The following is a 21,173-nucleotide window of genomic DNA, read 5'->3' as shown; positions in this document are numbered from 1 at the left end:
AGTGACTGCTCTACGGATCCACTCTAGGCCCGCTTTGGTCTGCCTTTCCCGGGGCCACTCGGCTCTTTCTCCCTGGCATCTTACCCCTCTTTGTTTCTCTTTCCTTTCTCCACTGAAGCAGTTTCTTCCCTGAGGCAGAGATTTCACCAGGCCCCAATTTATTTATCAGATTCAGTTCATACCTGACTTTTCCCAGAAGACACCACACTCTTACCATTCCTCAACCCCTGCTTCTAGCCACAGATATCTCATTTCCTCCCACATTCATTTTCCAAACAGTGGAGAAAGACTCTTGTCTAATATAATTCACCTCAATATACACGCACTTTCTGGCCCTTACCCTGCAAGATTTTCTTCATATACCTTACCATGATGTGTGGTTATATTATCCGCTTGTCTCTGCTCTAGTTAACAATGTTAATTATGTGAGGTCAAAACCTGTCTTGTTCACCACTGTATATCTGGCGATGAACTGTCCAATAGATACATTTATAAATATATAATGCATGCCACACGTATCATTTTAAATGTTCCAGTAGCCACGTTAATAAACATAAAAATGAAGTTAATTTTAATCTTTTAGTTTAAACGGTCCTTCCCTAACACGTCATCACTATTTAAAAACGAGATATTTTATATTCTTCATCTCATACTAATTCTTCAAAATCCACCGTGTAATTTATCCTTAGAGTATATCTCAGCTCAGCTACGGCAAGCTGCGAACAGCCACATGTGGCTGGCGACTGCATGGACAGTGCCGGTGTAGAGTAATACTTGAAGGCAGCAGGCGCCGGCACATCGTTGTTAAAGTTAATTCTTCTGCACTATTTGATTTTTCTGTAGTATAGGAGTGGCATGGTAATAACGTCCGCCCCGTTAATGTAGCCTAGTTCTCTCTTATTGAGCACGTTTCTTTGTTTCATTTCTTAAAATAACTGCAATGAGCATCCAGCTTACATGTTCTTCCTTGGAATTAATTCCCAGAAGTGAAAATTCTAGGACAAAATTATGCCCCCTTTTAGGACTCTTGCCGTACTTTGCCAAGCTACTGCAAAAATATATATCTATATATCACTAGACGACTTTAAAAATTCTGATGCTCAGGCCCCCGTCCCAGATCTCCAGAAGTGGGGCCCAGGCATCGGTATTTTTGATACAGCTCCCCATGTGGTTCTTGTGTGCCAGTACCATGCGATAAGCTAGGTCTGGAAGGTGAACTTCACTCATCCAGCCCAGTATCTATCTATCTATCATCTATCTATCTATCTATCTATCTATCTATCTGCCGCTTAGACTGAGTGGTTTATACTTATTAACTAATCCTCTGCCACGCAAACAGGGCGAGTATTGTGCATGCTGATTGTCACGGTAAAAATGTTACTAGGCACTCTTTATTTGTCTGCTCTCAATAAAGCACCAGGCACTGTGCGCTAGGTATCATTATTCACATCTTACGGGCGAGAACCCGAGGCTCGGGGGGCTTAATAAACTAAGCGCTAGAATGGAACTCAAACTCAGATCTGGGTGACTATTTCCCAAGCCGCCAGGCCGTTTGCTTCTGAGCCACGACCATCCTCCGTTGAGAGAACTGTGAAAAGTCAAGAAGCTGCTGTGGGGACAAAGGCCTTGCACAAACGACCCTTGTTTTCCCGCCTCGCCACACCCGTCGGCGCAGGCACCACCGCCCAACCCGGGCGCGGGTCCGCGTCCCCGCCCATGGTGCCACAAGCCGAACTCTACCCCCAAATCCTCCGCCTCCACCACCCTCCGCCCGAAATTCCCACGCTCCGCCCAGGAGGCGGATCTTAATCCCGCGCGCGTCCGCTGAGTGGTGCAGAACGCGGCGCGGAAGTGGCGTAAGCCGCGTCGGGGGCGGGACTTCCGGCGCGTAGCTATCACGTGACCTAATCCGGAAGCCCAATTCTAGTCGCCCCGGCAACATCTCCCTCCCTCACGTGCTCTCTGTCTCCCCACCTTGAAATAGGTCCCTGCTAGCCCGCGGCCCAGGACCTGCAAGCTACGCGCCCACGAGGTGACTCCGGGGACGGCTGGGTGTTCTTTGGGAAGTGAAGGTGGAGCCTGGAGGCCCCGGAGCCTGGCTTCCTGTGAGGCCCGGAGAGCCGAGGGCGTGGGTGTCACGTTGCCGTAATTATCATCCGGCGGCAAAAAGTGAGGCCAGAGGCCCAAGAGAGTCCTAAATCAGTGCCGATTATTTGTGAAAAGGGACCGATTCCACAGGCTCTCTGCTCTGCCGTATCAGAATCACTGGATGACTTTAAAAATTCTGATGCTCAGGCCCCCGTCCCAGATCTCCAAAAGTGGGGCCCAGGCATCGGTATTTTTGATATAGCTCCCCATGTGGTTCTTGTGTGCCAGTACCATGCGATAAGCTAGGTCTGGAAGGTGAACTTCACCCATCCGGCCCAGTATCTAAACAGAAGGTCGCCCAAGGCGGCCTCATCCTTAGAGGGATGTTTGGGATATTGGCCCGTCTATTTAAGATTTGGGGTATTCTTTCTTTTCCCTCGCACTTGGACCTCCGTGGGAGGTTAGGGGTTTTGGTGGAAGTTAATCTGGAGAGCATTTGCATCTGCATTCTTTTATGAGCCTTACTTTTGGAGGTGGCTTTGCCCACTTTTCTCAGTAATTGAGTTTAACCAATAGCCAACGAACTACCTTTTAGCTTTGAAATCCAGAGAGTCCCTTAGTACAGATCAGGTGGTTCTGAACAACTTCATTTTTTTCGAGAATGATTTTTAAAGTTGTTTCACAGGCTGGGTTCTGTATTCAGCTGTTTTGCGCCTGAAGTCAGACGACATTATTTGAAAGTCCAGCCTAAAGATTAAGAAAACAAAGAACACTTCTGGGGTTACTCTTGGGGTTTCCATGAATCGTGGGGTGGCATAACCTTTAAAAATGCAATTTACACTTATGTAGTTTATAAAAGAGTCCCTTTAGGATGGCAATGCGAACCTAAAACTATGTTTTAAAAGATTGTTAGTAACTTCGGATAGGCGTGACTAAAAGCAGGTTCACAGTAAGGTGTGCAAATTCCCCGTGTGTTTATTGCTGTGCTGGGAAAGTATACAAACTACAGCTCCAGAGAGAAGTTTTCATCCTAAAACTTTTTCAGATGGTGAGGGGTTATTGTGTTTTTTAGAATCCACCGTTGAAGGATAGGGCGAGATGAGAAGGATGGGGCTGGAAATTGAACAAGGCTACAGTAGAGGTTGGAGAGTTTCCTAACTAGGTGCAGAAATCGTAGAACTACTGCTGGACAATAGGAAATCAATCTGGCTACAGAACAGTGAAAAAAGTAAACAGGTGAAAAATATATAACTTAGTTGCTCAAAGGTCCGATGAGTTGAAAAAGTCTTTGAAAACAATGTATTTTAATGTCTGCTTTCTGAAAAGATTTGGAGCTTTATAGTCAGAGTTATTTGTGATTTTAGGGAGGGTAGAGGTAGGAGGAGAGAGTTATCAGGAAACAATCTCAACAGCATCCAAGGGCAGGAAATATTAGTTATGATTTTTATGCTAGAAGGAAAACAGGAAATTTAAAAGAAATAGATTGCAGAATCCATGCCTACCGGTAATTGGTTAAATGCCCAAATGAATGGGGCACAGTGAATGCCACATACATTCAGAAGAGAGAGATTAACATGGAATTACCGTGTATGCATTTATAGAAATAAAATTTGAAAGCAGCTTCCTGAAATCTACTTGTGGTCTTAACCACTTTAAACCGGTCATAATTTTTGCTGGTAGCTTTTTAACTTGTATTACTGCCCGTTTAACTGTATTCCTTTATGGTCACACTAGGTTTTACTGTATGAAAGACATACTTGCAGAGAAGCAATCTTATCTACTTCCTCTTTGAGTTGTATTATTATTATGTCCTCAGTTATCCTAGTTTTCAGCTATCACTTTGCATGTTCTGTGCATGAGTCAGAGGTAACTTTATTTCACTTATTGCAACATCCAGAAGAGAGTAAATTGGGGGTTGGAGCTGAGAGAATGAAAAGGAAATAAAACAGTTTGGGGGCTTCCTTGCCCAACGGTATGAACAGTGGAGAGGTGTGGGCCTTCTAAACACACAGTAGGTGGCGCACTTGTGGGAGGCCCGTGTCCGGCCAAATGGTGGAAAAAAGCCTTTCACACTTGACCCGTCTTTGATGTCCAAATCGTTAAGCAGGAACCATGCAAAGCCACAAGAGGGAGCTCACGAGGACATCAAGCCAGACGAACTAGCCAGACCAATTTGCCAGCCTGATCACGCAGCTGCTGGGGAAGGGGCGGGGTTTGGGGGGACAGAAAGCAGTGCTCTCACAAAACCGCATTTTGTCATTTATCTTAGCTGAGGAAGTTCCTACAGGTGTGTGCGTTATCGGAAGACGTCTTCTCCGGTGGGGTTGTTACTGCACATACAGAGATTGCTAAGAACCACATATGACTCAATTTACGTTATTCCGATTTCTCACCGTACTTTCGTTCATTTGAGCAATCTCCAGCAGACCCCCTTCCTTCTACCTCGAAACTGTGTACCGAAGGCCTAATTAGATCCCCCAAATCATCTGATTGGCCCAGAGAACCAACTCGGTGGGAGCCTTCATAGGAAAGGTTCTTACAGGGCTTTAACCAGCGTAATTTATTTAATGACTTCGTGTGTGTGTCCATGCAAAACTCAAAGCATGTGTGTCTTCATGTATTTCATTTTCCGAATTCTAGTGGAAAAGGAAAATGGAGAGGAAAATCCAGTTACGTTATCATTTTGAGGGGAATCGGTGACTTTTTTTTATTTATCTGGTTGCTATGACATATCCTAGCTCTTATATTTATAAGACTATAAATATGCAATGAAAAGAAGATATGCATCGTCACTGCCTTTCAACTAAGCGCATTACTTATTTGTAGAATTTTTTTAAATAACTTGACAGAAATAGTCACAGTGGATCCATTGAAAACTGCAAAGCTCTTGGCTGTCATCGTTCATGTACATTTATGCATTTAAAAGTGTATCTCCCGAGATAAGCAGATCGGTTGAAGAATTGGTGCTTTTTTTTTTTTTTTTTTGGCGAAAGGCTTTATGGGAAAATATATCATTGAAGACTCAGAAGCCCTGTTTTGCCTGTGGGCCTCGGCAGTGTTTAGCGAATGACCTCAATGCTGTTTTTTTTCCTTCCTTCTCTACAGATTGAAGACAGACAATGAATTCAGCCACTGTGCTTGCCTGGGCTCAGCTGGGTAGTGCTGTGGACCTCGGCCTGCCCTGACATTGCCAGTCTCTTTTCTTTCAGCTCCGCCATCCATTAGGAAGACACTTGCTGTACAATCCACGAAGTGAGCCAGGAAAGAGTAGGAGGCTCTCCTAGGGGGGTGGGGAGTGAAATACAAAATTAAAGACCACCGGAAGGGCATCTAAGTCTGCTGTGACCATAAGCTTTCTTTTCTTTGAGATCGTGCTGGTGTCAGATGGTGGTGTCGCTATAATGTCTAGAATTCATGTTGGCCTTTCAGAAACCCAGGCCTTTTTCTTATTAGGTCCTTAAGCATTGTGCGTGGAATGAGGAACCAGCTTTGAAAAGCTTAACAGGACTCACCTTCCCTTGGGTGGTGATGCGGTAGCAGGAAAGGGTATGTTTTCCTTCTTTCAGGGAATAGACACTTGGGACTCTCCCCTGCTTCCCTTCCTTGTTGGGTCACTGTCTAGCACATGGCAGCTGGTGGGGTCTCCATCAGAAATCATGGCACTGCATGTGACATTCAAAGCGCTGTCGATTGATACAGTTTTGCGTGAATTCAGGTTGTTGTTTTTTTCTTAAGTCTTTATTTTTTTTATTATTATTTTTTTACGCCTACAGCACCTGGTCTTCCTAGGTGGTCTCCCATCCAAGTACTAACCAGGCCTGACCCTGCTTAGCTTCCAAGGATCAGACAGGATCGGGCACATTCAGGGTGGCCTGGGCCATAGACTCTTAAGTCTTTAAATGTCTATGTAGATCTTTAAGAAATGGTCCAATTTGCTTTAAATCATGGACATGATTCTTTTATTCCAAATATTAGGAATCGGTCACCAAAATTGCTGTTGGTCATAATCCCAGTTCTCTTGCTTCCACTAGTCTTATTCCAAGTGTGAGAATCTCAGAGTTTCTCCACTGATCTCCCAAGGGGAAAGCGAGGAACAGTTAGGATGCTCAGCATATCGAGGGCAGAGTCTGTACAGCTTAATGATACGTTAACGTGAAACAGCGGCAGACGAATGACGGCCCTCGGCTTGTTTTTCGTACTGACCAGGAGCTAAGGATGGTGTTTACATTTTTAAAGGTTTTTTTTTTTACCCCCCGTTTGGAAATTGTTCGCTTCTCCTCCCCACCCCACCGCCCTCCCCCCACCCCCGGCGGCTTTATTGAAATATAATATTGAAATATAATAGACAATTAGTTGCTCATATTTTAAAAGTTTTTTTTGTTTTTTAAAGAAGAGTATGAAGATATGTGCCAGAGGCTGTATGTGGCCCACAAACCCCAAATATTTACCGTTTGGTCCATTACAGAAAAAATCGCTGGCATAAAATAGCAGGAAATAAATCCTGGAAATAGGGAGCTAATAATAATTATAAAGTTCTAGGCAAGCTGCTCTCCTTTTAGATGTGTTTTTCTATATCTTATTTGATTTTTGAGAGATGATTATTCATTCTCAGGAACTGTTTTTAGTTGACTATAGGATTTTAGGAATCTTAAAATTACTTAAAATACAAAAGGATATAAGACTTACTTTGGGGAACTTGAAGAGGGAAAATAAAGTCTAAGAGAAATGAGCATATTTGACATACAACCCCAGGACTGTAAACTTCCTGGAAGATGGCAGCAGATTAGATTATAAGTGTCCCGGTGGCCAAGACAGTGCAGAAAGTGTAACCAGACTGAAATTGATGACACGGTTGCCTGTATTCCATCATTAATATAAATTCATCTTTCCTTAACGACCTGGGTCTTAAAAGAGTCTTAGTGCTTTAGCTGGTATTACTTGATATGCTTTATAGATATACTTTAGTTGGCACACTGGGCCGAAACGGAGCTGCTTCTGGTCCAGATGCTGGAATTGGCTTTGCTCAGGCATCTCAGCTCATCGTCCTGGCTTCTTTATTGCGGAAGTGCTCAGAGTGTGCCTTGCGTGATCTCCGAGGAAGTGTAACGTGGCAGCCCTTCTGTCAAATTATTTGTTGAATCGAAGGCATAAATAAGTAACCGCTCCTCAAATTAGTGCTCCCTCCCCCTTTTAAATCACAGCCATTGACATTTGGCGTACGTAATGGATTACACTTGAACTTCTCAAACAGTTGCCTACTTTATCGCATCTGCCTACATTTATCACTCTGCCAAGTGGAGCCTCTCATAAGGCATCTCCTGCATTTTCAGAATATTGGTACTACTACTTTTAAAGCCAGGCTGGCATTTCCCACTTATAAATAAAAACAGGATATTCTGCGGTCTACAGTAGTGTTCAATCACAATAACGTTTATTGCATAGTTGAGGCTGTCAGACTTCCCAGTTTGGGATAATTAATATTCACGTTAATCCAGTTCTAAATACATTTTATAAGGCATTGAAGTCTGAATTCAAAACGCTTCATCTCCAGAAGACACACAGATGTCTCCTAGCCTTTTCTAATTTATTTCCTATGCTACTTGTTAATCTCTAAAACAAATTCGATTAAGACACACACAGAGTTCACTTTAACGTTGTTATGTGCTGCAGACTCAAAGCTATTCAGATTTTCAGTGACAGATGCACCCTGGTGGAGGTGAATTAGCCACTTAAAGGTCACACCTTACAGTTCAGCGCTCAAGTGTGGACTGATTTCTTCCACGATTTCATTTGTGTTTGTTTTACTTCTCTGGCTGGTCAGACCCCGGATTGTATTGACTGTTTTATATTTCTTCAGAAGCCTGTAAAACACATAGCACTTAGCCAGGTTTTCAGATAATTACTCATGTTTTAAATCTTCAAATTATAGTTTAGATGTAACATTAACTTAATTTGTATTTGTATTTTCACTGCATTTGTTCACTTTTTTTCAGTTTATATTCACTGCGTGTGTGTGTGTGTGTGTGTCTGTCTGTCTGTCCATGTGCCTTAATTTAGAACAGTGAACAGGAAATGTGAGCTATGTTTAAGATAAATTTACAGAAGGTCACGTCAGCCCTCTTGGAATGCCCTATTTGAAAGCTTATGTTTAAAAAGAATGTGAATGGTTCTCTTTAGGCTAAATCTTCCAACAAGTGGTCATTTTAATATCTCAGTTTTCGACATTAACCATAGCAAAACATCTGATAGAGATTATAAAATAGGTCAAATTTATTGCTTAAGGCTTGAAGATCTTTAAATTCTACCCTGCAATTAAGTGAAGTTAGGAAAAATAGGACCTCTTCAGTGTCTGATTTCCAAAGTTTCAAACCCTAAGTAACTGCTCAGCATCACGATGCGTAAGAGGTTTCATCTCACGAATGCTTAAATTCCCATGCATTTTAGGATATTATTTTCATTTAACTTTTCAGAGTACGTTCTGGTGTAGGCTGGCATTTTAGTGGCTCTGAACTCCTGAACAGGAGGGGAAAATATTAAAGGTCTTGTTTTTAAAAGGTTGTAAAAGGCGCAGCTGCAGATTGAACTTTCCCTGTAGGCATTTCCTGCTGCGTGAGTACATCACAGGCAGGTAGGCAGGGGTGGGCAGAGCGAGGCTGTCGGGCAAGGGCGTTCTACATGCTGGCTTGTTGGAGCGTCTCCATGGACCAGTTTCTCCTCCCGTAAAGACAGAGTAGTTAGACAAGGAGAGCGCGTTATGACACGCTGGCTGCGAAATGGCTCATTGCAATCCAAACTAAAATAAGGTCTAGGGGACTTAAAGTGCAGGGCACAACCCGGGCTTGAGAGATGCTCCTGTAGGGAGGTTTCTCTGAGTCCCAGTCCTAAGGCAAGATGCAGTGACAGTTTCCAGTGCATTGGTGAGAGGTACTGTATTGTGTTCAGGCATTGGGGACATCCAGGGTTCATTTAAATAGGCAATGGTGTGTGTTAAGGATTGGTTAAGTAAAATAATAGTCGTCAATTTTAGTTCATGCTTTGTATATTTTTTGTATGGTTCTTTTCATGCACTTTACTTTCAATAGGGAAACAAGTTCTGTGAAATCCGTAGATGTCAGTGCATTTTAAAGTCATGACCATTATGCTCGTGGGAGCATCTTGGACATCTTTCAGGCTGATTAAAAAAAAAAAATAGGGAAACCAGTACTTGAAAACGGGAGTAGCCTTTGGGCCACTCAGTCATACCTAAGGGGAGCCCTCCTTTTCAGACCACGAGGTCATAGCCTGGGTGCAGGGTCCCCCGGTGGTAAGTCCTGTGAGGACCAGGCACAGTACTGGGAAGAGGGGGCCTCTGAGGAGCTGCTTTGCAAACCAGAAAATAGCCACCAGTATGACACAGCCGTACTGACCAGATGTTTGCACTGTGATGGTTCTTTCCTAGTTTTGGTGCCCATTTGGATTTTCACAGTCGGAGATGGAAGCAAAGGTAAGATTGTTGTTTCTTAACTCATAAGAGAAAAAAGTACATTTTAGTCTTTAAAGCCTTGGTGTTCTCGATCCGTGATGGAGAGGACCAGAGAAAGACATCAGGAAACGAAATGTAAAAGCAGCAGCGGGCACATAGCTCCCCATCTTTCGTTCCAGGCACTGGGGAGCGGGCTGGACCGGCAGGTGGGCAGGGGCGGGCAGGACGGGATGGCGGAACATCACACTCACTTGTCCATGTGGTCCTTGGCGGGTCGTGGCTGACTTGGAACTAGTCGCCTAATTACAGTGGGTAGATGCGGCTGAGATGATGGACGTTGGGTCCTTAGCTCTCCCTGCATCTTTATTTAAAAATGAGCCACGTTTTAACGGCCATAACCTTAAACTAATCATCCTGTGTGTACCTCATGTACACATACTTCAGAGCAAGTATGCGTACACTTGGTGACCATCGTGGGCTTGGACCTGTCATCTCCTCTTTGACCCAGTACTGTATTGTAGAGTCAGGTTCGAGCAGATACTAAGTCAGTCCGTGTTGATTAGGTGAGTAAACACTTCTCTTGAGGGTGAACTGTGGCATCTAGCCTCCACCTCCCCTTATTTTGTAGGCGGCATCATCGAAAACTACCGAGTCTTGGGCTTCCCATCCGGTATATGCAAGATACTGGCAGCATTACTATCAAGCGATGGCTTGGATGCGAAGCCACCAGAATGCCTATCAGAAGGCGGTGGCGGCCTATTTCAGCTTCCCATGGTACTTCCCTCCTGCAGCTCACTCCCAGGGCGCCTGTGCCCAGGAGGGCCGATCGCCTTGGGCCTCCTCTGACCATCACATGGACTCCACGCCCCCCTACTGCGGTTACTCGCATCCTCCAAGGTCTGGGCAGCACCCGCACGTCGGCGAAGAAGACCAAGAGTTGGCCGAGGAGGAGGAAGAGGAGGAGGAGGAGACGGACAGCGAGTCAGATGGCGGGGTGGAGTGTGACCTGAGCAACATGGAGATCACGGAGGAGCTGCGCCAGTACTTCGCCCAGACCGAGAGGCACCGGGAAGAGCGGCGTAAGTGCGGGCCGTGCCCGGCGCGTCCTGTCCTCGCTGGCCCCTCCCGGCTCTGTCTCCCCTGATCTGTAAAGCTGTCTTCTGACTCCTGGGTCGGGTACAGATAATACTCCAGTCCGGTCCTACGCCCAGAAAAGCTATGGTGATGTTGCACCTCAGTGGTATTAGTTTCTGGAGCTGCTTTAATGAATGTAGGATTTTTTTCTTTAGTTCTAGAACAAAGTTTTTCCTGATAGTGTCTCTGCCATTTAGCGAATGGCAGAGACTCCACCAGATGGAGAGTGTGTGTGCACGTGCATATGTGTGCAGACGCGTGTTCCTTAACCTATAACAGCCCTTCGAGGCATCAGACCCATTGTACAGACGAGGAAGGTGAGCCTTGAGAAGGTTAATTGACTCATTCCATGGTACACACTAGTAATTTGCGGTTAGGATCCAAACCAAGGTCTGCCTGACTCCAATTCCTGTGCTCCTTCCTCAAGCACAAACTTAGGGATTGGGTTTTGTCCCTAAAATACTGTTGCCAGCCCACTGGTCACAACTCAGATTTCCCTGCTGCTCCAGAGTTGCCAAATCTTCAATATTAATGCCCCTTCAGAGTCGAGATCAGTGTGAACCTCAGTAGAGTCACAAGGTGCCTGGTACTTAAGCACCCCGATTTGACCCTGCGTGGGGGCGCTCTGTCCCTGGGGTTAGAGAATTGTGATAATGGTCTTATATCTTCAGTCAGAAAGCAGGAATTTTTAAAAATTTCTTACTCACTTACTGCAAAGAAATAGAACTGCTTTTGATGCCCTCGCTACCATTAAGATTACCAGACCATTTACATTTTTTTCCTTCAGAATATATTTTATTATTATTATTTTTTATTATTATTAATTATAAGTTCTAAAAGGTATTTTTATTTTTTTAATTATTTTTTATGGTGACGAAATCCAATTGGTTAACGAAATCCAATTAAGTTTCAGTTGTACACTTTAACGTAAGGTATGTGTATGTTTACACTGTGTGTTCACCTCCCGTAGTTAGATTTCTTTCTGTCACCACATATTTGACCCCCTTTACCCCATTTCCCTCCCCCCTCCCCTCTGGTAACCCCTAGTCTATTGTCCATGTGTCTCTGTTTGTTTGTCCGGTTCATTTGTTGCTTTTAAGTTTATATCCCACATCTAAGTGATATCGTGATTTTTCAGCTTTTTCTCTCTGGCTTATTTCGCTTAGCATGATTATCTCGAGATCCACTGTTTACATTTTAAGAGTCTCTAACGGAGATACAAATGCTTTTCTCCCTATTATAACCAGTAGGCAGTCTCAATATTGTTTGTATTGAGTTCTAATTCTATATTTTACTTATAATTTTCTAGTCAACAGAAACATAGGAGACTGGGAACAGATGAGTTTCATTTGCATGTTGAATGATTCCTACTTTCATAATGGTGGGCCAGCATTTATTGATCCCCGCTGGGGGCCAGGAACTGAGCGATGGCTTCTTATAAATTGTCACCCCCTTTAGTGTCTTTTCCCTGACTCTTCACTAAACTACTCATTCAGGGTTTCTTACTTCCCTTCTTTTGATTAAACTATTGATTTCTTTGATGTGCATCAGAAAGTATACCCAACAAGTATTTTTAAAACGACACTTTATATTACATATAGAAGACGTTTCTTTCCTTAATCTCCAGAAATAAATTTTACCTTTTTTCAAAACACATACAAAATAGCCATTAGTCTGGCGCGCAACGGAAGAGTAAGCATTGGACCACATCCACATGTAGTTGGAATGCTGTTTGTTACTTTTGAAAAAGCAAATATGATGAAGATAGGGCTTTATTTCTGCTTTACTTCCTTACCGGAAGATAAGATAACGTGCTTTTCTCCCAAGAGATTGATACTTTTATGATAGAAGTGGTAACTAAGGATGGGAGCAAACCCCAGTCACCATCACTGTTATGGGTTGAATTGTGTACTTTAAAAAAGATATTTGCCATCCTAATCCCCCGGATCTCAGGATGTGGCCTTTTTTGGAGATAAGGTCTTTATAGAGATGAGCAAGGTAAAATGAGGTCATGGGGGTGGGCTTTGATCCTGTGTTACCAATGTCCTTCTGAAAGGGGACATTTCGGACTCAGAGACACACACCCAGGGAGAACGCCACGTGAGGACGGGAGGGCTGCTGCCCCAAGCCGGGAAACCACCAGAAGCTAGGAGAGGCCCGGACAGGTCCTTCCCTAGAGCCTTCGAGGGGCACGGCCCTGCCGACGCCTTGGTCTCGGACTTCTGGCCTCCAGGCTGGGAGACGGTACATTTCCGTTGTTCTAAGCCCCCCAGTTTGCGGTACTTGTTACGGCCGCCACAGGAAACTAGTTCAGCCTCCCTACAAGAATTGTCTTTGTTCCCAAATGCAGTCTGTGAGTGGGACTTAAAGTGAACCGGGCAGGTCTTGCCGCCTGTGCGAAGAAAATGTGGTGCGTACTTGTTTTCCCGTGATCTAGACAGCAAACCAACAAAAAAAGACACTTTTACGAAAACCTTTGCAACTGTTGTCCTTAACCTTACTCGCCAGTTATTTACATTATCGTTAGTAACATGAAACAGAGGAGGCTATGGCGGAGCCACCCAGATCACGGGGCTCCAGCCCTTCACCAGCGGGAGGATTTTATCTTCTTGGGAGCCACCTGCCCTAACTGTTGTGCACCTCAGTCTCCTCACCTGTGAAATGGGGGTCCTAGTTAATGGGGTGGTTATTATAAAGCTTAAACAAGATAATAAAAGTTATAGAACAGTTCTCGGTACAAAGTCAGTGCCCAAGAAATGTTAGTTGCTATAGTTACTTGCTGAGAACTCATCCTCGATTGTGGGGTAATAACCATCAACTGGTTTTTCTCTGATAAGTATTTGTCCTGGTTAGTGTTTGAGACTGTACACATCTCTGCTAAAGATGTTCTGTGACTTGAGAAAGAATCATATATCTGCTCTGGGCAGCACTTAAATCGATTCACAACACGTAAAACATGAAAGAATTTAGGTTTTGGTGTCTGTCAAATTCAGTCATTACCACAATCTCACCCAGGTAGTCACAGCTTTTGTTCTGTTCAAAGGACAGTCTCGCTTGATCTAACTTAACTGTAGCAAAATTCTTGGGCTGGAAAGATGAACCCACTTCCACATTGCTAACAACGGCACTGAGCTCGTCAGGCTTCCGCTTCTTTGTGCATTTTAGAATGTACAGTTGTAGCCAAGTTCAGAACTACCTGTCCCAGCCTCTCCACCACGCTTTTGTATCCTGCAGTCTGGCCCGAAAGCGTTATGAGAGGTCCCTGGGGATGTGAGAATTGTCTGGCGAGGGTGGGAATAGGCTGCGGCGCCAGAGCCTTACTCTATTAGAAGACGCCGCCAGGGCATTTTTTTGTCACCACTTCTGGCGGCGTGTAGGATAAATACGTGTTCCTCTGAGCAGTAGCGAATGCTAGAATTCAGATGTAAGTAATTGGAATACCCAGGGTGCTTTCTGGTCCGTTACCTTTACGGAAAGGTCCGTGGGGGTTTAGATGCGTGCACAGCTGGGAAATGTTTAACAAGGAGGGGAGGGGCCCGAGCTGTATGAATACTTGGTTAAAGCTGTTTTGTTTTGCTCTTTGAACCACTAGAAGGTACTTCTTCAATAAGGGCAAATTAATGAACCATATAGGGAACACAGAATTTTATGAAATATTACCAGCAACGGAAAACGTAGCTAAAGTTGAAAGATTTAGGTTTTTAGTATTATTCACTTCCGCAGAAACATGTTATACATACAGTTCATCATCATCAGAGTCTTATTTACTATTTTTTTTTAAGATAACAGCCTTCAGACAGCACGTTCTTGCTTGTGATTACTACTATTCCAGATAATCTCTAATTTAATGTATTTCAATGATTTAAAAAAAAACTTAGGCGGGTGAAAAACTCCTTTTATGCCATGGGAACAGGCATGGCTTCAATTATGTTATATGTCATCACCTCCTAATGAAATATTTCCGTTATTTAAAACTTCCGTGGTGACGTTGCTATGGGAAAGTAGACAGTTGTGAAGTTTAAAAGGTCAGCTGTGTTTTCAATTACTTTTAGGAAAAATGTTTATCATTAGGTTAAGAAAAGTATCTATTTTTAGGCGTAAATAACCCATCGATTAAGACTGCAGGGTTACAGTCCTAATACCCACAGGGAAAATGAGTGCGAGTCATCATTCCCAAACGAGAAGAAGGCCCTCCGAAACAAACGCTGTCACCATTGTCACGGCCTTGGGCCTCTCAGGTGTTTACCACCTGTGTTTGGGAGGTAGATGTTGGGTCAAAACAGGCATGTTTACAAAGAACAAACCCAGGTAGGGACAGGAGATCAAATCAAATTTAAAACAATACCTAGATGAGCCATCTGTGGTGTGGTCTGTGGTTACTTTAGCCAGTGAACTCAGGAATGAGAGAGAAAGAAAGGGCTAAGTCCACCCCCACCTAGGCCTTGAAGTCCTATTCTTACCAAAGGCGTTTTTTATACCCTCGACGGGAGATGTGCTCAATGGTGTTGTGTCTACAGAGGTTTAGACGCTGTCAGCCTCCTGGAACCCCAGCTGGTCCTCCCTCAGGTCACCCTCTGTGGAAAGCCTAGAAGATATAGCGAAGGTTACAGCCCACTGTTTATTGAGTTGTTTTGGTGTAGTCAGTGAGACTCAAGCGTGGAATCCTACTGATCGAGCCCAGTTCCACTCTCTGTGTGTTTTGAATAGTCCAGATGTTCAAACGTATAAAACCAGTCCCTGAAAGGCTGTGGGAACGTGGAAGGAAGGAAGAGAAATGCGCTTTTATTCTAAACATGGAAATGGTGACTGCCCACTGACTTCGAGATTACATTCGTCATGGAGTGAGGGACGAGGGGTGACGATGGAAGACCCGTCAGCCATGGCCCCAGGTCTGCGCCCGCGTGCCGGGTGCGATGCTGGCTGGCCAGAAATGAGGCAGTTCTGATACAAATCGTCTGCGCTTTCACTTGGTTGTGCTGAGATTGTTAATTCTGTCACCGTAGCAGAGAATATAATCAGAAAGACCTGCTAATCCTTGAAAAATTAGGAAGAATAACATTCTTCAGCACTCATTTGTCTTAGTGCTTTCTCCTCCAAAAGGCCTCTGTGTTTGGGCTAACTCTCTGGAATACTGAAAGGTTTTCCTGCTAGGTCAGGTTCTCTAAAGTCCACGTCAGTCCCCATGATTTTTTTTTCCCCTTTATGGCCTCTAAGTCTATATTGACAACATCATCGTAACTGTATAGACTGAGCCAAAAAATACCGAGGTTGTCTCTCCTGAACCCAGGTGGAATCCAGTAGCGTGTCTCCTTAGTTGTATAATACTGGGTTTCTCGTTTTAACCCTATTTGCTTATTAACCCGTATGTCAGCTTCCTAAGACTGCTATAACAAGTTACCATAAACCGCGTGACTTAGAACAACAGACAGTGATTCTGGGGGCCGGAAGTGCAAAACCAGCGTGTTGGCAGGACCATGCTTCCTCCTGAGGCTCTAGGGCTTTGTCGCTTCCGGCGTCAGCTGGCTCCTGGCGTTTGCTGCTTGCGGCTGCGTAGCTCCGATCTCTGCCTGCAGGCTTACATGGTTTCTCTCTATGTCTCCACGTGTCCTTCCCTGTCTCACATGAGGATGCCTGTCATTGGATTTAGGGTTCACCCTAATCCGGTACGGTCTCATCAGATCCTTCCCTTAATGACACCTGCAAAGACCCTTTTTCCAAAAAAAAAAAAAAAAAAAGTTGCATTCTGAGGTTTCGAGTATATGCGAACCCAACCTGCTACAACCCTGTTTTAGAGCCGGAGTCCAAGAAGATACTCTGGTTTGTATTTAAAACAAAGTCCCATGACCAAAAATATCCTACCAGAAAAAAGCACTTGGGCACATCGAGTCGCACAGCTGTTTTCAATAAAAATGACCGACCCCTCACGACAAGGCCCCTATTCAGTGATGTCTGAAGCGTGATCCCCTCTGCTTCGTGCAGCCGATTCTCCGTCTAGTTGGATGAGCCCTCACCTTGTGTGACAGGGCGAAAAACTGCCAGTGGCCGAGAACTCTGCCCTTCAGTGGGAGGAAGGAAGAGTGAGTAAGCGGACGCCTTCAGCTGGGTACGTCCCACCCTCAGGCTTGCTTGGTCCCCTAGGTCAGTCGGTGTACAGCCAGGCTGAGGGGATTTGCTTTGAAGCCGGCTGGTTTTCAAACCTGCAGCCTAGCCTTAGAATGCCGTTTCGTTTTCTCTCCTTTTAATTGTGTGAGTAAGTGGAGGTGAAGTGACTGCAATGTGAGGGCACAAGGTCAGACCCCAGCTCATCGGAGTGTTCCCCTCCCCCCCCGCCCCCCAGCCTCTCCGCCATGGGGGCTCTGAGGACCCTCCTGAAGGGAGGCTCTGCCCAGTACCTCTTGTGGCCATAGCATCTGCTTCTCTATCCCTGGGTTGTTTTCATTTTTCTTTAACAGCATCTGGAAGAAACAGAGTTGTTTACAAAAAATAATGTATGGCCTTTGAGCTTTCAACAGTCATTTCCAAAGCAGCCGCTTTGTGTCGAACACGGTGTCCTCCTGGGGCTGGGGCTGGGGCTGAGGTGAATAAAGGCGACAGGGCTTCTCCATGGTGACTCCTGCAGGCCTGTCCTGGCACTAGGCGGTCTTTCAGTGCAGGGAGCAGGCTTCCTGCCCCTTGAATCTGTTTTGGACAACTACCCACCATGTAGGAAACTGGGAAACCTCCTAAACTTTTGCCAGGAAGGGAGGGGACGGGGTTGGGCCTTAAATTTTCATGAGGAACACTGGATGGGGAAAGAGCTACAACTAGTGAGCAGAGGGCTGTGTCTTTTATTCTTACACTGTGAGAACTTTGCTAACATCTAAAACCCAGTGATGGTAGCCCGTGAGCACACAGCGAGCGTGAACTTGGAAAATGGCACAGGCTTCGTGGCTGGCCAGCTGGGGTTGCTTTGTATTAACAGAGTGTGTCATCCACAGATGTCAACAGTAAGAGAAAATGTCTCCTGGCATACAATTATGAGACCAATTTAATATCTGCAAGATAGTTTTTATCAGAAGGGTAGCAGCAAGACGCATAATTATGACCCCGTTAAATTATAAGGAAAAGAAGAATAAAGATGCGAGAGTTAGGAAAGTTACATTCATATATCCTAATGGTAGAGAACAACAGATTCCTGTGTTTATTAAAACTTCTAAACTCAGAGACTCAAATTTAGACAGGAAGTTTAACGTCGATTATGCCACTGAATCTGTTGGAAAAGCTGATGATAACCTTGGGACAAATTTGAGAGTGAAAGGACCATGATCTGGGAACCTCTGCCCTCGACATTCGGACACTCTGAGGCCCCAGCAGCCCCACACGTGGGACCGTGTCCTCCGGGCCAACAACCAAAGGCAAGCCCTAGGACTGGTGATGTCGTGGGCGGGACTGCGTTGTCCCTGGCTAATGCGGAAATGCCAAGCCTTCAGAAGAGTAGTCCTTGGGGGGTGGGGACGGTAGAATTTAAACACCCATGAGGACTAAAGACCTTAACATCCCTGTGTTCCAGATTTGGCAGAAAGACCAAAAATGAGAAACGCTTGTTGACCTCCCATTCATTTGCATATGAGGTCAACATTTTGCTTTAGGTCTGCATTTCACAGTAAGTCAACTCTATCTTTTCCATGGATAAGGTAACAGTTATATGGCATTTATTTTGACAGCCGTTTGGCATCTCCGTATATTGCTTCCTTATGTGAAAATGAACTGCAGATGTGCTAAGACAGAAATGGCCACATACATTTTTAATAATGTTTCCCTGTTTATAGAAGTCCTTCCTCCAACTCCGAGGTGTTAACTTAGGAAGAACAGGATTTATGAGCGTGGCTGGGCATAGCCACATAAATATCTTTGTGTTCACACTCGATTTGCTCACTTTTGTGGGCCCCTCCATACTAAGCTTTCTTTCTACTACTTTTGCTTTGAGAAGGAAAGAAAGATTTATATCCTTGTTTTATCCCCTACAACTATCTTTACCCCTTAGTAGCATTTCTCTCGGTAGCAATAGTAGCTACAGATGTGTGCATTTTACTGTCTTTCTTGTTGACAGTCGGGTATAAAAATCTAGGTAGGCTAAATTTTACGTTCTTCAGCATTGTCAATATTTTGTTTCTGTTTTACATAAGAATAAAAATTATTTTAGTACTTTCATAATAAAAACAATAGGAGAGAATACATTGAATAAATATTTCTTGCTTTACAAGAACCCGTTTAAATGAGCAGGACTGAAAGCGTGTAACAGTAGCACCTGGAACCGAGCCTCAGGTGGGTGGCCTGCGGAGTGACAGGAAAGTCACATTCCGACCCACGGTTCGGCTTTGTTAATGGAGCAGGAAGAGCAGACATCAGAGGTTTCACGTCCCTTTGCAGCCTCGCCCTTGCTCAGCCCTTTAACCTTCGGCGAGGGTCGAATCGCTTGGTGTGGGTCGTGGTTCGGATGTGTGGAAGGGTCACCCGCCGTCGCGGCCATTCCCCGGTCACCGGCGCCTGCTCTTTTCCAGATTGTGTCAAATCAGGAGCTCTTCCCAAAGGGCTGGGTTCGCCCCCCAGCACCTCGTTCGTGCTGGGAGGTCCGGCCTCCCGCAGCGCCGGCCTTTCCAGCAGGCGCTGTGTTTTCCTGCTGGCCCGGTGCTGTGTCTAAAGCCCAGTGAGCGCCACGGGCCGTTGGTTCCTCCCCGGGCAGAGGAAGGGAGGAAGTCAGCTGGTGTCATTTTCTCCCGTATCTTCAGGACTCCTCCCAGAGGTTGGATGGTTGGGGGTGACATGTTTCCTCGTGGCTTTTTGCCATTTCTATCAGTGCATAACCCAGATAAGTGAGCGATGAGCTTCATAACTAGGTGGATAAGAACGTGCAGGCCGGGCCTTGGAATCTAGTGGACAAACAGCTCAGCTGCCGCGGCCGGGCCCGGCTCACAGCCCGAAAGGGAAAGCTGTGGGACGTGGGGGCCGCCTGGGGCACATCGGGCAGCGCGGATGTCCCCCCCGGTTCACCGTTGTCGGCTCGTTCTCAGGGCGGCAGCAGCAGCTGGACGAGGCGCGCCTGGAGGACTACGTGAACGCCGACCACGACCTGTACTACAGCACCCGCCGCTCCGTGGAGCCCCCGTCCGAGCGGCCCGGCGAGCGGCGCCAGGCCGAGATGCAGCGCCTGTACGGGGACAGCGCCGCCAAGATCCAGGCCATGGAGGCCGCCGTGCAGCTGAGCTTTGACAAGTACTGTGACCGAAAGCGGCCCAAATACTGGCCGGTCATTCCGCTGAAGTTCTGAGCCCCGGGTCCCCAGCCGTCACTCCCTCCCTTTGGGATTCGCTCTCTTCCATTTCCTCCTGTGCGTTTCCTCGGGAAAAGGGGACTCTTTATGCCGAGAAATCAGCATGTTCACCGAAGTCCGAGGGGCCCCTCCCTGGGGGTGGATGTCATAGGTCAGCCACCTTGAAGCGGCAAGCGCGTGCAGTCGGCAACATGAGAGATTTAACATAAAATGATCATGTCACGTATGACACTGCTTTTTACATTAACGGTGGCATTCAGGTCATTAAAGTTCTCATGGATCCTGTAATTAGTCGTTTCCTCTTTTCCTCTATTTTTAACCCGACCGAATGAGGCAGACGCCGTAAATGAGTCAGATGTGCTCTCCTACTCCAACTCCCTCAGCCCGCTCCGAGAATGACCCAGGCACTCGGCGAGGCGAACGCTAGTTCTCTCCCACGTGCTGTAAAGGGTCAGAGGTCATATTTTTCAGCTTTGCAGGTCACACTGTGTCAGGACTCCTCAGTTCCACCCTTGCCCAGGAAAGCAGCTGGAGATGGTAAGTAAACAGGTGGGTGTGGCTGTGTCCTTTAAGACTTGATAAAATCAGGCCGTGGGCCAGGTGCGGCCTGTGGGCCTTGCTGACCCCCGCTCTAACGGAATGAAAATACTTGTCTGACATTCACATTATCTCGGTAACCCTACAGGCCTTGAACATCAGAAAGATCTGAGCAAAGAACAGTAATTCCCAAACCTGCTCACCTCTGCAGTCTCCTCTTGTAGAAAGGGTACATTTGAACTCGTACTTTGTCTAGCGAATAGAGTTTTGATAAGAGAATACATTTCTGAGAATGAAAATCTAAGAATTGACGGAATCGTCCATTTCAAAAAGCCAGCTGCCTTTTAAATAAGTTATTATAGTACATTGCCAGGGTGAGCCTTGTTGACCTGAGCAGATTAGCACATCCATCAGAGGTCGGTGAAAAGATTTAATATTGACATGTTTCTCCCTAAGAACACTTAGCTCCACATTGCAGTTCCTGCCCCGTGATAAATGCATTCCTTTCGTAAGCCCCGGGTGCTTATTTTTCCCAGCTCTCGTTTTATTACTGGAGTTGCAATTTGTGCTTGGGTATTGCAGACAAAAATCAGAATTGACTTCCCCTGAGGTGACACGTGGCTGAACTTTGAAATCTTTAGT

The 21,173-nt window shown here is 45.5% G+C and overlaps 1 protein-coding gene and 1 pseudogene across 7 annotated transcripts; one reads left to right on the top strand and one right to left on the bottom strand.

Moving 5' to 3' along the window:
• The first annotated feature begins 1,086 nt into the window (after positions 1 to 1,086).
• On the top strand, positions 1,087 to 20,282 carry GEMIN8 (gem nuclear organelle associated protein 8). 7 transcript variants are annotated; one of them, XM_036226785.1, is made up of 5 exons: positions 1,087 to 1,212; positions 2,404 to 5,634; positions 9,527 to 9,571; positions 10,179 to 10,629; positions 19,735 to 20,282. In XM_036226785.1, the coding sequence occupies exons 3-5, from the start codon at positions 9,560 to 9,562 to the stop codon at positions 19,989 to 19,991; spliced, it is 720 nt and encodes a 239-aa protein (XP_036082678.1). In that variant the 5' UTR covers positions 1,087 to 1,212; positions 2,404 to 5,634; positions 9,527 to 9,559; the 3' UTR covers positions 19,992 to 20,282. The 7 variants fall into 7 exon arrangements, with proteins under 7 accessions (XP_036082678.1, XP_036082676.1, XP_015974662.2 ...); XM_036226783.1 differs by lacking the exon at positions 1,087 to 1,212 and adding an exon at positions 1,914 to 2,032 and having other exon boundaries at positions 5,194 to 5,634; XM_016119176.2 differs by lacking the exon at positions 1,087 to 1,212 and having other exon boundaries at positions 1,914 to 5,340; positions 5,542 to 5,634.
• On the bottom strand, positions 5,853 to 5,973 carry LOC118608557 (annotated as a pseudogene).
• Positions 20,283 to 21,173: the final 891 nt, after the last annotated feature.

This window comes from Rousettus aegyptiacus, unplaced genomic scaffold (genome assembly GCF_014176215.1).
Source record: "Rousettus aegyptiacus isolate mRouAeg1 unplaced genomic scaffold, mRouAeg1.p scaffold_m13_p_9, whole genome shotgun sequence".
In the NCBI taxonomy this organism is placed as follows: domain Eukaryota; kingdom Metazoa; phylum Chordata; class Mammalia; order Chiroptera; family Pteropodidae; genus Rousettus; species Rousettus aegyptiacus.
This window is presented reverse-complemented; position numbering and strand designations above follow the sequence as displayed.